The following is a 16,728-nucleotide window of genomic DNA, read 5'->3' as shown; positions in this document are numbered from 1 at the left end:
TGCTCAGCCCAAGGAAAGGGCACTCTCTCCCTTTTGTGCCTGTGAACAACCAGGAACCATCTGTGTGGGCCAAGTCAAGGGCTCTGCATTCTCACAGCAAGATGCTCACGGTATTTGGTCAACAAACACTCATTGAAAGAATTAATGAACAAAGGACAAAGCGAGGACTTAAGGCTACATTCAGCCCTGCCTCCAGATGACGGAGCCTCTTCGCTGCCTGGAAAATAGAAAGATGGACCTTCCTGTCCTGGATGGCTGTCTCCTCTCATCTTGGAGTCAGTCCCTGTCTGTTATTAAGTAAAGGATACAAGGATCAAAAGACGGTCTTCTATGTCATAGCCAGGAACAGAAGAGAGTGAGTCATCAAAAAAAAAAAAAAAAAAAAAGAGTGGATACTTGTTAAATAATAATATCTCCATGTATAATTCAAAGATATAATTTTGACCTAACATATAAGTGCATATTTATTCACCAAGCATCATCATGTACAGCTAAGCTAGGATGATGGGTCTCTAAGTGGAGCCCCACATAGTCTTTCTTGAAGTTCCCACATTATACAATTACTTAAATCACCTCCTGTTTCTATTTATTTGCAGTAGAAAAAGGAAGGCACACAGAATATTGTTCACACAGTTACCTCTTCTTCCCCCCAGGCTCTATTAAAATGAGAGTAAAAGGATTTAAAGTAAGAATATCCCACAGGAGCAAAATGACTTAGAGAAAGACAGTAACCAAAAATGTGCTTGCTGGGAAGCAGCTGCTGGCCACACCTTCTCCAGGTAGAGCTGCGAAGGTAAATGAACTCACACAGAAGATGTTGGAAAGCTTGGGGGCTGGAGCCTCAGGTTGGCAGCATGAATGAGGTTAAAAAGATGAGTACTTGTTCGGGTGCTTCCTTGGGGGCAGCTGGACCCTAGGTCTCTTCTAGCAGCTGTGTAGAAAGGCTGCTACCATAAATCCTGTCACCCCCGGGAGAGTCGGTGGCTTCACTGGTGAAGCTGAACCAGTGAGGCTTCTGCCTCAGACACACCAGACAACTTGACAGTGCCTGGGGTGGGGGAGTCTTACAAAAACAGAGGGAGTGATAAGCTGTAGACTCATCAGAGAGACCCCAGCCTCCTTCCCCAAGGGGATCTGAGGAGCATCCAGAAAACAAAGAGAAAACCGGCCTCTTCAAGGCTTTCAGAGTAAGCAGCACTGGAACCACCCCTCCTGTAGAGCAAGTACACATCTGGACAAAATCTATGAGGCAATTGTTTCCAGGCACTGGATGCAGGCAGTGCAAGGCTTTGGACTGGAAAGAAATGAGGAAAACTCAGATCCGCTAAAAAGTATAATACCATAAGTAGCAAGTAACAATAAAAGCAGCAAGAACTTTATTTGTTTGCTTTTGAGTTTTATTTGATTGGTTGGTTTTGTTGCTGTTTTGAGATAGGGTCTACCCATCCTGGAATTCACTATGCTAGCCAGGCTGGCCTTGAATTCACAGCCTTCTCTTGCCTTTGTCTCCTGAGTGCTGGGACTGCAGTGTTAAGAGAAAATTTTTAAATGATCTTTTTTTTCTCTTCTGTCAGAAAAATCATTTTGTATTGTGGAGTATAAATACAAATCAAGATAAAATACATGACAGTGGCATAAGAATGGAGGGAAGAGCCGGGCAGTGGTGGCGCACGCCTTTAATCCCAGCACTCGGGAGGCAGAGCCAGGCGGATCTCTGTGAGTTCGAGGCCAGCCTGGGCTACCAAGTGAGTTCCAGGAAAGGTGCAAAGCTACACAGAGAAACCCTGTCTCAAAAAACCAAAAAAAAAAAAAAAAAAAAAAAAGAATGGAGGGAAGAGACAAACTTTCAAGCTTCATGTTTTATCTGAAGAGGCAAAATATTTCTTTAAATAGCCTGTGATAACTGAAAATGTACAATGCACTCTGGAAAAAACACGCTATAAGAATATCAAGAGCATGATAATACAGGCCTGTAATTCCAGAGAGCTAAGAGGCTGAGCAGGAGAATTTAAAGTTTGAAGACTACCTGACAAGTTAGTGAGATTCCCCTACTCTCTTCTCAAACAAAACAAAACAAAAGCCAGGCATGGTGTTGCTCACCTTTAATCTTAGCACTTGGGAGGCATAGGCAGGAGGATGGATCTCTGTGAGTTCGAGGCCAGTGTGGCCTACATAGTATGTTCCAGGACAGCCAGGACAATGTAGAGAGACCTTGTCTCAAAAAACAAAAACAAAGTGAAGAGGTATAGATAAAGATCCATTACAAGGAACAAGATGGAATGCCAAAGGAAACTGAAAAAGGAAACTAAGAAGGCTGGAGAGATGGCTCAGTGTTTAAGAGCACTAGCTGCTCTTCCAGAGGACCCAGGTTCAATTCCAAGCACCCACATGGCAGCTCACAGCCACCTCTCACTCCAGTTCCAGGGGATCTGATATCCTCTTTTGATCTCTGCAGGCACCAGGCATGTAAGTAGAGTATAGACAAATATACAAACAAAACAGCCATACAGATAAAATACAAATAAGTAACTCATTTTAAAAATTAAAAAAAAATGAAGAAAATGAATCAACTAAAAAATAAACAATAGAAAAAAACCAAAGAAACCAAACGTGGCTTCCTAAAAAGATTGATACACGTCATAAACCTTCAGACAGGGAGAAAGGACACAAATTTATGCTACCAGGAACAAGGATGGAAACGCATTATAGATCTCACAAACGTACTACAAGATGGAAAATCACAGAGCCTGTAAGACTCAGCAGGTAAGGGCTCAGGGGTAAAGGCACTGATGGTCAAGCTTGATGACCTCAGTTCAATCCCTGGACACCACACAGTAGAAAGAAAGAACTGATGCTCCCAAGCTGTTCTCTGGCCTCCACACATGTACCATGTTATGTCCATCCCACCCCTAACACACAAAATAAGTAAGTTAATGTAAAAAAAAAATTAAAAGATTATAGATAGATTTATGGTTAATGTATTCATTGATAGATTGAATAGATAAATTCCTTGAAATCTATGATTCAGGGGTCTGAGGAGATGGCTCAGTGGGTGATATGCTTATCTCAAAAGCATGAGGACCTGAGTTCAAATCCCCAGCATCCATGTAAAAAGCCAGGCATGGCTGTGCACCTACAATCTCAGTGATGGGGAGTGGAGACAGATGGGCCTTACCCAGCCAGCCAGTCTAACTGAATCATGAACTTCAGGCTCACTGAGAGACCTTGACTCAATAATTAATATGGGAGACAACAGAGGAAGATACCCACCATGGGCCTCTAGCCTCTGTGTGCAAATGTATGTGTGCATACACACACACACACACACACACACACACACACACACAAACGCCCTAACCTTCTACAGAAAAAGTCCATTGCAGTAGCTTACCACACATTTAAGGAGGAACCCATAGCAATCTAACATGAATTCTTTCACAAAGCAGGATAACATCCAGCTCATTTTATGACCTATGTTGTATAGTTGTTTGCTCTGAGCTGAAACATTCCCTCTGAATGAAAAATACCCTGAGCTGCGGTGATGACTTTTCTTAGGACACCTTTGGATTTACCGTGAAAAAAAAAAAAAAAAAAAAAAAAGAAAGAAAAATACCCTGAGAAATAACTATTTACAAGACTCAGAAAGTTCCCAAAAGTTACAAGAGTCACAAGGCCCCTCCCTAAGGTCATATAATCAATCGTTAAGGATTGCTGTAGAGGGGAGACTGTAGTTGTGTGAGGAGCTCCAAGGATGAAGTTTTCACAGGTCTTCCCCATGTTGGATGAGCTGTTCAAGGATGCAGTTCATTTTTGTCATCCTTTGTCATCCACGCTCCTGTGAGTAATCTCAATAAACTCATTGCTTCACTAAGCTAGACTTGGCTATAATAACTTCTTTCTTTGTCATCAATGCCCTATCAGAGGTAAATAGACATTTATTCATGTTTCCCCAGAAAAAGTCACACAATACCTTAGAACAAAAGAACATTACAAAAAAAAAGAAAGAAAGCATAGAACTGGGCACATTAGCCCAGAGCCTTTTATAATCCCTGCCCATACAGGCTGAAACGTCAAAACTGGAAGTTTGGAGGTCAGCCTAAGCTGCAAAGTGAGTTTCAGGCCAACCTAGGCTATACAGTGAGACCTGGTCTCAAGCAGGCAACAAAACTTGTCCACAATAGTTCATAACCTGGGGAACCATTTGCTAGTCCCTTAAAAGTTAAACAGATCTGCCATATGGCTGGGCCTTCCAGCCCCCCAGGTTTTCCTAACGAGAAATGGAAGCACATGTCCCTGTAATGATGTAGATAAGAATGTCTAAAGCACCGGGCAGCAGTGGCGCATGCCTTCAATCCCAGCACTCGGGAGGCAGAGACAGGTGGATCTCTGTAAGTTCGAGGCCAGCCTGGTCTACAGAGTGAGATCCAGAACAGGCACCAAAACTACACATAGAAAACCTGTCTCAAAAAACAAACAAACAGGCCGGGCGGTGGTGGCGCACGCCTTTAATCCCAGCACTCGGGAGGCAGAGCCAGGCGGATCTCTGTGAGTTCGAGGCCAGCCTGGACTACCAAGTGAGTCCCAGGAAAGGCACAAAGCTACACAGAGAAACCCTGTCTCGAAAAACAAAAAAAAACAAAACAAAACAAAAAAAAAACAAACAAACAAACAAACAAAAAAAATGTCCAAAGCAGGAGTTGGAGAGATGGCTCAGTGGTTAAGAGTACTGATTGCTCTTCCAGGTTCAATTCCCAGCACTCACATGTCAGCTCACAACTGTCTGTAATTCCAGTTCCAGGGTCCAGGGGACTTGACACCCACAGCAAAACACCAATGCATATAAAATAAAAATAAATAAATTAAAAAAGCCTTTTGCAAAAAAAAAAAAAGCATGTTCAAAGCAGCTTTACTTGAAATTTAAAAAAACTAGGAACAGACCAATATTAATCTACAGATGAGTGAATACATTAAATGTAGTGTATCCATGCAAGTGACTACTATTTAGCAATAAAATAAATGAAATAAATTTATTTATTTGTAAAAGTAGTTGCTACTATACAACAGGGAACAAGGTGAGGCCCTCCTGCTTGATCTTTTTATGTTTTCAAGACAGAGTTTTACTGTATAGCTCCGGCTGTCCTGGAATTCACTCTGTAGGTTAGGCTGGCCTTGAACTCATAGAGATCTGCCTGCCTCTGCCTCCTGAGTGTTGGGATTAAAGGTGTGCGCCATCACCCCTGGGTGGCTGATCCTTTAGAACTGTATAAATGTGTCACTTTGATTTTAACAAAGCCCAAATCATTCTCATTGCAGTCAGGATTGAACAGTGTCTATGATATTTAATTCAATTACTTATTTTAGTCACAAAGACAAGCATGAGCAGATAGAGAAACAAACAACTGATTCTTGGCAATATCCACAAAGTAGAAGATTATAAGGGTTCATGAAATTGAGACTGCGCTGTGCATATACCATACTATGAGTGCTTGGTTGGCCAGGCTAGCAGAAGGAATTCAGAGTACTGGTCAACCTGTCAACCCATTTAAACTGGGGTTAAAGTCCTTCACTGTAATAAAGCCAGGTGATAAAGAAGGATGAGATAAAGCAGACTTTCTCCATCTGCTTTCATCATCTGTCCTGTGCCAGACTTAGATAAGAACAACCCCATTGAGCAGAGCTCAAGGCTACCCTTCCCAGAGTCTCTCAGCTCTCCGAGAACTACCAGCCCCCTTGAGGGGGGTGTACAAGTGAAGATGAAGTAGGGCAGCCTGTCTTATATATCCATCAGCATAATTCACAACATAAGCTGGAAAAGTGGCCTCTTATATCTTGATGACCTGATCTGATTTTGGTAACTAGATTCATTGCATTATTGTGACTTTCTCTCTTTTGTTTTAGGTGACTATGAGGTACTGTGCATATGTGTGCAGCAAGAGAAAATGCACAGGCAGGAGTTCAAAGAGGACCTGAGACCCAGGCTCCAGGGTCAGTGTTGTGTGCTCGCAGTAAGTCAATCATAGCCTCACTGTCTTGCCTGCCAGTGAGGCCTCAATGTCCTAAGTATTCTCTATTGTTCATGATTAGGAGATGCAGCCACTCTTTCAACAAATGCTGATCCCTCCCCTGTGCTATTTTGAGCAGTGATCTGCAGATACAGTGCCCAGTCAGGGAAATCTGCTTCCTGCTCTTTTACTTGGGACCAATTCTTGAGCTCCCAGGAAGATGTGATCCACCATTATACCAAATTCCTGAAATTCATCATTTGCTGAGTCCCCAGGGCTGGGCCAGCACTTCCTGAATACAAAATTGTCAAATTTTCTTCAAGGCTGAAACTAGAAAGCCAAACAATTGTCTTTTAACATGGATAGAACCATTAAATGATTTCATCTTTTGCTATGAGAATGCCTCTTGACCATTGTGTAGCCATTTCACCTGGGCATTAGCTCAGTGTTTGTGTGTGTCTCCTCCCACCCACCACCCCTCAATTTTTGCTAAGACTCTGACCTCCAAAATTAAAATGGGAGGGAGCACCTTGGGGGAGGTGATTAGATATCACACACAGGTAGAGCCCTCATGAATGGTATTAATTCCTTATAAAAATTAGTCCAAACTGAGTTCAAGGAACTTCATTTGTCCTTTCTACCATGTGTGGACCTCACAAGAAAGTGTCACCTAGAACAGAAATTGGGCCCACCCCACAATCTGAATCTGCTGGCAACTTGATCTTAGACTTCCAGTCTCTAGAACTATGAGAAATAAATGTCTATTGCTTATAAACCATTCAGAGATACTCTGCTCTGCTGACTAAAATACCACTACATATACAGTACATATATAGTCAGCCACCAGGGGCAATCTGGGTTTTCTGAGAGACTATACAATCAACTCAAAAGAAGAATTCAGCCTCCTTTAAAAAATAAAGTTTTCCTTTTTAAGTGTGTGTGTGTGTGTGTGTGTGTGTGTGTGTGTGTGTGTGTGTGTGTCTATATGAGTGAATGCCATTTGTATGAGGGTGCCCACAGAGGCTGAAGGGGCTATCAGATCTCTTGGAGCTGGACTTGCAGGCAGCTGTAAACCATCTGACATGGGTGCTAGGAACTGACCTTGGGTCCTCTGCAAGAGCAGCCAGTGCTCTTGACCACTGAGCCATTTCTCCAGCCCCACTGAAACCCTCAGTTATCCTCTGCACTTGGAAAGGAACAAACAAAAGAAAACAACACCACACCTCCCTACCCATTGTTACCTGATTTACCTGAGCCCTAGCTCTAACCAGCAGGCTATAAGGTCGACTGGCGCTTGCTCAAAGCATTGCTTCTGATGAGACTGTGCTATTCACTTTAGACAGCAAACCCTGATCCTTAAATATATATATGAAGAGAAGCCTGAGATAGTCACTCTTTTCCAACTTGCTATGAAGATCACGATACGCAGATCAGCAGTGGAAGTAATTTGGGGTTCTGGGAGTGCAGTCACTGGCAGTGTGTTTAATATGTACAAAGTCCTACTCTCCAGCCCCAGCACCACAAAGATGGAGCAGGAAGAAGGGGAGGAGCCTGAGGAAGTGGGTAACCATTTGTGGCAGTGTGAATAAAAATGGCCCCCACAGGTCCATAGGGAGTGGCACTGTCAGGAGGCGTGGCCTTGTTGGAGGAAGTGTGTTTCAATTCTTTTGCTGCTGCCTGCAGATCCAGATGTAGAACTCTCAGCTCCTTCTCCAGCACCATGTCTGCTTGCTCGCTGCCATGCTTCCTGCCATGACGATAATGGACTAAATCTCTGAACTGTAAGCCAGCCCAATTAAATGTTTTTCTTTATAATAGTTGCTGTGTTCATGGTGTCTCGTCGCAGCAATCGGAACCCTAACTAAGACACCATTCTTACTCTTTTTATACATAACCGCCCCAATTTCCTCAGACACACCCAGGCTCCTTCCTACCTATGTTTTATCTTCCTCAACAGCATGTGAAGTCCCAACAATGACTCTGAACTATTGCTTTAGAAGGCTATTGAGTTGTTGGACATTTTTCTATCTGGATTCCATATCTTCCCAACCCTGACTAAATACGGGGGGCCCGAGAGGTACCTCAGTGTCAGAGTTGTTGCCATTCAGAGCCTCAATGTTTGGGTCCCTCCAGTCTTCTGAGAGTGAAGGGATGTAATTGTCTGTCAGAGCATCCCAAACCCTGTAAACAAAGAAAAGCTCTCATTAGCACACATCTGCTGCCTGACCCCGCCTGGAGGAAGGAAGAGCCGGGCCAGGCAAGAGAGAGGCTGCTGTGTGTGCCAGGCTGAGGTCATCTGCCTTCTAGCACACAGAGGCAGCAGCTGAAACACAGAATTCAAGGCATGTCCAGAGGAGAAAACCGTGAGCTTGGGGCCCTGTCCAGAGGCTTCAGAGGGAAAGCAGTTTGCTTAGAAATTAATCTGTACCCCAACTGTATAGTTTATTCCTAAACCTCAGAAGTATCAGTGTGCCTTTCCCATAGTCTGAGAGAACCAGAGGGCAGAGGAAGGGACTGGGCAGATACTCTGACTCAGAGTCTTGTTAAAACTGGGTAACACATTTCAACTTCAGAGGCTTCCAATCTTCTCTCAGGAATCAGCTCCTCAATATCTAATGTAAGCAAGAGGAAAACATCAATATTGTAACTGCTCACTTCTTTTCCAAAATGCTCCAGGGAGTCCACAACAACACAACCCTGTAGAGTTTATGTAGAGTTTAAAGGTGCTGTGTTTTCATTATGGATACTAAGGCAAATGTACAAAACAGAAAAAAAAAAAAAAAGCCAAGCATGGTGACACTTACCTCTCACCCCAGCACTTGGGAGGCACAGACAGTGGATCTCTATGGGTTTGAGGCTAGTCTGGTTTACATATTAAGTTCCAGGCCAGCTGGGACTACTCACACAATTGGTTTTCAGAAGGGAAAGATGAGGTTATATTTCTTCTTGATTCCGATATATATATATATGTATGTTTTCCTATAGTTCTTATCACTTGATTCACTTATTTCCCAACTCTTCTTTGGACAAAAGGGAGGGTGGGGGGCCAAGGTTGTAGCTTAGTAGTAGAGCATTTGCCTAGCAGGTACAAGGCCTTAGGTTTGATCCTCAGCATGGGGTGGGGTGGGGTGGGGTGGAGATGATTTGAAAAAAATTCTGAAGTCACAAACATATCATGAAAATGAGTGAATTAGTAGGTACCCAAGGACAGACATTTGATATCAAATATATAACAATAAGGTAACTCATAAAATTAGGAATGGAACAAAATAGATGGGTATATATGAAAGGTTTTCCTGGAAAAATAATGTATGTAACTGGTAATTAAATAAAAGAAACCCATGAAAACAATTTATTGACAGGAGAGGCATCTGCTTGCTATTTTTCCACCATATAAGAAAGCACTTTGGCCGGCGGTGGTAGCGCACGCCTTTAATCCCAGCACTCGGGAGGCAGAGCCAGGCGGATCGCTGTGAGTTCGAGGCCAGCCTGGTCTCCAAAGCGAGTTCCAGGAAAGGCACAAAGCTACACAGAGAAACCCTGTCTTGAAAAACAAATAAACAAACAAACAAACAAACAAACAAACAAACAAAAAAGCACTTTGAGAGAACAAAGCCATCAAGTGTTCCTGAGACAGTCACTCAGCAAGACTTTAGAGCCTGCTTCCCATGTGTGTACATGTGGTGTGTGTGTGTGTGTGTGTGTGTGTGTGTGTGTGTGTGTGTGAATTCATCTTGTATGTATGTGTGTAGGACAACTTTGGGTATCTTCTATTGCTCTTTATCATATGATTTGAGACAAAGTCTCTTGCTGAACCTATCATTTTTGGGTAGGCTGGCAGGTCAGGGAGTCCCCATGATCTATCTGTTTCTGTCCCGTCAACACTAAGGTTCCTCATGAGCTCTGCTGGTGCAGCCAACTTTTAACATGGGTGCTGGGGATGCAAACGCAGGTCCTTGTGCTTGTCAGGCAAAGCACTTCCTCCACTAGGCCATCTCCCCAGAGCCTGCAGCTCAAACCATGGGTAAGATCCCAATTACTGTCAGGCACTATTAAAGCTGTATAAAGCCAAGTCCTACTGGCATTGTAGAACCAAGAAGAAAATATGACTTGCTAACTCTAAGAAAATGCTCCAACCACCACACCCACTGGAAAGGTCATGAGCCCGCTTTTAAATCACTGTGGTACATTAGTGCTTTGGGAATGAATACGCCTGCAGCTGTGTCCCTACAGGAAATGCTGGAGAAGTGAGATTCAGCAAAGTCCAAATGAGGTTGTGTCTTTTGTTCCTGAAGGGAAGCTGGGATCTTAAGGGATTGACTGCACACCTTCTATTGACCTTCAGACTGTTTAAGTCCTCAGCCCGACAGTTAGGAGCTTTCTCCCCTGTGCCTTTACTGAATGCTCTGTTGTTTAGTTTTATTTTGATGACAGAGTTTCACTAAGCACCCCTGGCTGGCCTGAAACTTGCTATGTAGACCAGGCTGGCTTGAAACTCAGAGATCCAATTGCCTCTAGGATTAAAGGTGTGCCCCACCACTCCCAGCAACAAATGAATCTTTAGGCTAATTTCGGTTTCTAGGCAACTTCCCAACCCTATAGATCCCAAAGATTTCAAACCATCTTCTTTTTCCTTTCCTTTTCATTTATTCTTCCTTTTTATCCTTCCAAGTGAATGACCTTCAAGTTAAACCTCCTCCTACCTCTTGCATACCTTCTCATAGTCACTCAGAGGCCCTGTATCAACAACCACAGCCCACTCTTAAGCAGTTCCTGAGCCTAGCCCTCTTCTAAGCTCTATGTGAAGATGGATGCATTCATTATTCACAATTCTCCAGGCTGTTGCTTATGAGAACCTAGAATGCAGTGTCGACAATTACACCACCCAGATTTACACATTCACTGATGGCAGAGGTGGTCTTTGAACATAGGCCACACAGCAGCAAGCCTGTACTCCTATCCACCCTTTCAACTCTTCATGATTCAGTATATGGCTGACATTGGTGTGGGCATCAGAATAATAAACCAAGTTTCAAATCACAAGCTGGAGCAGCAATTTAGACACCAATTCTAAGTGCAAAGTCCCCGACTGACATTATGACCATTATGACTGACATTATTCTGGCTGGGGAACAGGGTCTGCCAGGATTTCTTTGGGGGTCTCAGCCCACAGCTGGAGGTCTCACTACATAGCCCTGGCTATCCAAGAATGAGTTTTATAGACCAGGCTGGCCTCAACCCACAGTGATCTTCCTGCTTCTGCCTCCTGAGTGCTGAGATTAAGGCCACTACCCCTGGCTACTTTGAGATTTAAAACCTTACTTCTCGGGGACGAGGATGTAACTCAGTAGCAAAGCATTTGTCTTGTGTGTGCAAGGGCCTGGGCGCCCTCTCCAGAACAATAAACAAACCAATAAATGCCACTTTCTAGGAAGCATCCTGTCATTGGCTCTCACCATGGAGAAGGGAGACTTTGCCTGTTTGGAGGTTTTAACAGGAGAGTGCAGCTACTTGTACATCCTTGACCAAAGAACAGCTTCCTCAGGACTTCTCTATCTGAGAAGGTCCTCCTTGACTGGTTGATTCATACAGTTTCTGGAGGGATTCATGGGTGGTGAAGGAGGAAGGGGACACTCACCTAGCTAGCCAGATCAGCCTAGTTAACACTGGTGATCTGTGGGGTGCCAGATAATACAGACAGACTGCTTTCCCATCCAAGTAGAGAGATTTTGCAAGGACTCTTCACTTTCATTTATCAAATAAGCAAGATTAATCAGGTTGTCTCTGTTCTTACCATGAGGCAACCATGACACCTGAGCTTTAATGTGGTCCCCATGGTCAGAGAAAAGGTTCATGGTCTGCAGACTTCTTTTCTTTTGGTTCTTTGAAACAAAGTCTCACTTGTAGCCCAAACTGACCTAGAACTAGTAGCAATCCTCCTGAAACCTCCCCGAGTGCTGGGATCATAAACATGAGTTACCATGGTTGGCTTTCATATGCATATTTTATAGTTGGTCTTGGGTATCAGTGGAATCATTTAAACTATCTTTTACTGAAGTGGGCCAGGCATTTGGAAAAGAATGCTGTCTGAGTGTGAGGAACCCCAATGGAGTGGATTTGTCCAAAGACATGTATACAAGTTGCAAGCCTAAAACTGGCAACATACCATCAGGGCTACATGAGTCCTAATAACACACACACACACACACACACACACACACACACACACACACACACACATATGTAGACTAACAATATAATAGACAGCTCAAAGGGCTAATTTAGCTTTAAGTTTGTGACAAATCCCGTAACTGTCTTTCAGTCAGCCACTTCCCAGTTCCAATACTACAAAGCCCACACTTACACATGTGTTAATATGAGTACACTTTTGTAGTTCATACCTTTGCACAACATATTTAATTCTCTCACATATGTGAATAGAATAAACAATATTTCTCCCTTGTACATAGGGAAACTGAACCTCTAAGAAGAGACCTGGTTTCTTTTCTTTTCTTTCTCTTTATGCGGGGAGGGGAGGAGGTTGAGACAGTTGTAGCCCTGGCTGTTCTGGAACTCCATCTGTAGACTAGGTTAGCCTTGAACTCACAGAGATTTTCCTGCCTCTGCCTCCTGAGTGCTGGGATTAAAGGTGTGCACCACCATCACCACCACCAAACTAGAGAGAACAGAATTTTCTCAAAGATAGTTATCTACCAGACTTCCCCATTTGATTATAAAGCATTTACTTATCTTCCATTTAAAGTATGTCTAGTGATAGTTTATTTACTGTGTGAACTTTGGTTTTAACATTATCTTTAGCTTATAAATCCTATCCAGGGAATGGGGAGCAGCTATTGCTCCCAACCGTTTAGACTTCTGTAGCTATTGCCAGGGCTGAGAACAAGCCTGGTGAGACAGGAGATGGGTGGGAGCTGTCCATTCCTATTTTCCGCTTACTTTGGCTGGTTCGCCACCCTCAGACGGTAGTTGCTTCAAAGAGGTTCTAAGTTCCAGGCTCATCTTTTACAAGGGAAAAGAGTGATTGCATAGATTTGAGGAAGAGGTTCTGAGTCAGTGGTGGTGGTGGAAACCTGTGATCTCAGTACTCAGGAGGCCAAGACAGAAGGATTCAAGGCCAATGTGATCTACATAGCAAGATCCTGTTTCAAAAGCTAGAAGGGTAAAGAAATGTGGGGGAGGGGAAGAAGAGGAGCAAATGAAGGAGATGAGGGAAAGGGGGAACAGTGAGCGGGAGGAGGAGAGAGGATGATTCTGAAACAGTTTCTTTCTTTCTTTCTTTTTTCTTTCTTTCTAAACACAACTTTATTTTGTCTTTTTTTTTTTTTTTTTCCAGAGCTGAGGACCGAACCCAGGGCCTTGCACTTGCTAGGCAAGCGCTCTACCACTGAGCTAAATCCCCAACCCCCTGAAACAGTTTCTGAATTCAAAACCAGATAGATAGATAGATAGATAGATAGATAGATAGATAGATTGACAGATAGATGGATGGATGGGTGGATAGATAGAAACAGAGAGACAGAGAGACAGACAGATAGATATAAATATAATATATATTATTTAAATCTGGCTCTCCCTTTACATTTTTTTTATTTTTTTATTTTTTTCCCTTTACATTTTTTAAAAGATGGTCTAATACAAACAAGACTGCCCTAGAACTGATTATGTGGCCTTGAATTTGTCATCTGCTGTGGGATGTCTTTCTGTATGCTGTGAATATGTGTTGCTCTGGTTGGTTGATAAATAAAGCTTCATTGGCCTATGGCAGGGCAGGATAAGGTTAGGTGGTACATTCCAACTGAAGACGAGAGGAAGAAGGGTGGAGTTGGGAGAGATACCAGCCCACCACCCAAGGAGCAACAAGATGCCAGCAGACCAGTAATGCCACGGCCACATGGCAACATATAGAGGAATAGAAATGGGTTGAGTTTAGTTGTAAGAGCTAGCTAGAAAGAAGCCTGGCCCATAGGCCATACAGTTTGTAAGTAATATAAGCCTCTGTGTGTTCACTTGGGACCAAGCGGCTGTGGGAAAGATTTGTGCCGACCACAGGGCTGGGAGGGACCGGAGAAACTTCCGGCTACAGTCATCCTGCTGCCTCTTCCTCCAGAGTGCTGCCATTACAGGTGTGTGCCACCATACCTAGGCAGCTCTCCTTTGATACCAGAGTCTCTAGGCCTTGAATCAGAGATAATGTTGAAAAATCAATCAATTCCCTATTGGCCAAATAGTTCCAAACTACAAAAAAATGAAGACTTGTAGGCAATTACTGCATTTCCTCTGTTTCTTAAGGAATTTCACTTGACCATGAATTCCCTTGTTTTTGCTTTGGGCTTCTACTCTTTATCTCTAATTCCACTCAAAACACTTACGTTTATTTGTGGATGAGACATCCCTCCAAATACTAAACCAGAGCAGATTACTGCAAAAACACTAGAGGACACTTAGGACCAGGTTACCCTTTGAATCATCCTTTTCCTTTGCTTAGTCACAGTTCCACAACTGAAAGATGTGGATAGCTGCCTGCAAAACAAAGTATGCAATGTGATTCTGATTTTTGTTTTGTATTTTACAAAGGTTCTATATGCACTAAATGCCTAGAAAGTGCAGTGTTCATCTCTTCCTTCCTCCCCTTCTCCTCCCCACATCTTCCTCTACCTCTAGCTCAGCAATTATCCAACTCTAGCCTCTTAGCTGAGGCATCAACAAGGCAGTCAAGGCAGAAAACCATTGCTGAGAAGCCCAATCATCCCATGTGATGGTAATTAGCATTGAGCGGCCTCTGCTAATGTGCCAGGAGGGATTTCGAGAAGCTGCTCACTGGGCTTTCGCCTTTAATAGGCAGAGGAAGGGCTCAGATGCAAAGAGATGATTAGCTGGAAGCAATACGGTAGGAACTGGACTCCTAAGATGTCATTTTCAGAGCGTGTCCTGAGCGAGGGAAGAAATCAGGTCCTTAGCCCTGCTTCATCAAGATTGAGCTCTGGGGTTTCAAAAACAAGGACCCATGCAATCTACTACAGTTAAGTGACTTGACCAAGGTCACACAGAGAGTATGAAAATTAGGATTCATAGCCTCTGTGTTCCTGGTGCACTAAAAAAGAAAAAAAAAATCTAATAAAGCCCATTAGCCTTTTTTATTTTTTTCCCCCAGCAAACTATAACTGGCCCAGAATTTTGAAATAATCAATTGTAAACATTGAAACTCAATTGAAACATATCACCCACAGTTATAACTCTGGTCACCAGAGTGAAATGTATGCTCATGAAGTAGCATAAATTAAAGAGAAAAGGGTGGCCTAGAAATACAATGCATGGACCTACAAGGTTACTTATTTCTACTCATCCAGCACATTCACTGGTATAATATTTCATTTAAAGACGCTATTTGATCGCTTCCTGCACTCAAAGCCCTGTGTGGGGGTGGGTGGGGGGGAGTATATAACAGTGAATAATACAGACCATGTACAGCTCCTGTATTTTCAAGAGGGGCAGCCCTATCTATTTTCAAATAATCAAGCAAGCCTCTCCCCATCAGGATCCTCAATGTATTTCTTACCCGATTATTATGGATGGTTCTTTCGATTCAAGTCCACAAATGAAAAAGGGGGCCTGGGAAGTAGATCAGAGATAGCACAGTTGTCTAGAATGTACAAAGCCCTGGCTTAGAGACTCCACATGGCTGGGGAGGAACGAGGCACAGTTGGTCCTAACAAGCCAACTACTTGACATTTTTTGCGTTATTTCTAAAGAAGAATTGATGCATATTTTATCCGTACAGGAATTCGTGCATTTTCTTCTAAATCTCTAAAACCCTTTAAACACCTCTTTTCTTTTTCTGAAACTAGATCTCATGTATTCAAGTTGGCCTCATATGGTACATCTAGCTGAGGATAGCCCGGAGCTTCTGATCCCCCTGCTTCTACCTTCTGAGTGCCAGGGTTACAGCCATGAGCCACTGACACCCAGTTTTTTGGTGCTGGGGATGGAACCCGGGGCTTCTGGGGACTAGGCAAGCGCTCCACCAACAGAGTCAAGTTTCCAGCTGTGAAACAGTCTTCTTTATGTAATAGATTGCTTCTCTTCCTCACTTCTCCTAAGGTAATGCTCCCCTCAGATTCCTTTGCTGGGAAGCTGGGAAGGCCCTGGAAGATGGCTAATAAGCAGCAGAGGAAATCTGCTCTAGGACTCCAAAGTCACATCCCCTAGTTCCAAGTTCCTTTTGTCCAGGGCTCTCAATTCAGATGCTGTCTTACTTGGGCATATCTCAATATTTGTGAACTTTCCAGGTCTGAGAGTTATAAACACTTTGGAGATCTCTAATTCTGTAATGTAGGTGTTTCTTGAGGCCAACTGTCCAGTTTATGATTAGACCATCACCGTTAATTAATTCCCTTCTGGATTTTATTTTTAATGTCTGGGGAGGTTACCGAAGGGAAAAGAGAGAGCCTGAAAGATGGCTCAGCAGGTAAAAGCACCTCTCACCAATCCCGAGGGCCTGAGTTCAGTCCCAGGGACCCACATGGTAGAAGTAGACAGTTGTCCTCTGACCTCCACACCTGCATGATAACATGTGGGTCCCACACACAAACACAAATACATATAAAATAAGTAAATATGTAAAGAGAAAAAGAGAGGGGCTAGAGAGATGCCTCAGCAGTCAAAAGAGCTGGCTGATCTTCAGAGGAGCATTGTTCGACTCCCAGCA

General features: G+C 43.3%; 1 protein-coding gene and 1 non-coding gene across 2 annotated transcripts in view; one reads left to right on the top strand and one right to left on the bottom strand.

The window, feature by feature from the left end:
• The window catches only part of Fez1 (fasciculation and elongation protein zeta 1), a 45,511-nt gene that overhangs the window by 27,941 nt on the left and 842 nt on the right, over positions 1 to 16,728 (bottom strand). The window contains exon 2 of the mRNA XM_059266754.1: positions 8,084 to 8,183. Coding sequence (XP_059122737.1) covers positions 8,084 to 8,183 — 100 coding nt within the window. The remainder of the gene's footprint in view (positions 1 to 8,083; positions 8,184 to 16,728) is intronic.
• Positions 3,534 to 3,605, top strand: LOC131915740 (small nucleolar RNA SNORD58). The gene has a single exon (XR_009380396.1). It is a non-coding gene; the product is annotated as a small nucleolar RNA SNORD58 (small nucleolar RNA).

The sequence above is a fragment of the Peromyscus eremicus genome, chromosome 7 (assembly GCF_949786415.1).
Source record: "Peromyscus eremicus chromosome 7, PerEre_H2_v1, whole genome shotgun sequence".
In the NCBI taxonomy this organism is placed as follows: domain Eukaryota; kingdom Metazoa; phylum Chordata; class Mammalia; order Rodentia; family Cricetidae; genus Peromyscus; species Peromyscus eremicus.
Note: the sequence above shows the minus strand (reverse complement) of the source record. Positions and strands in the feature narration are given on the sequence as shown.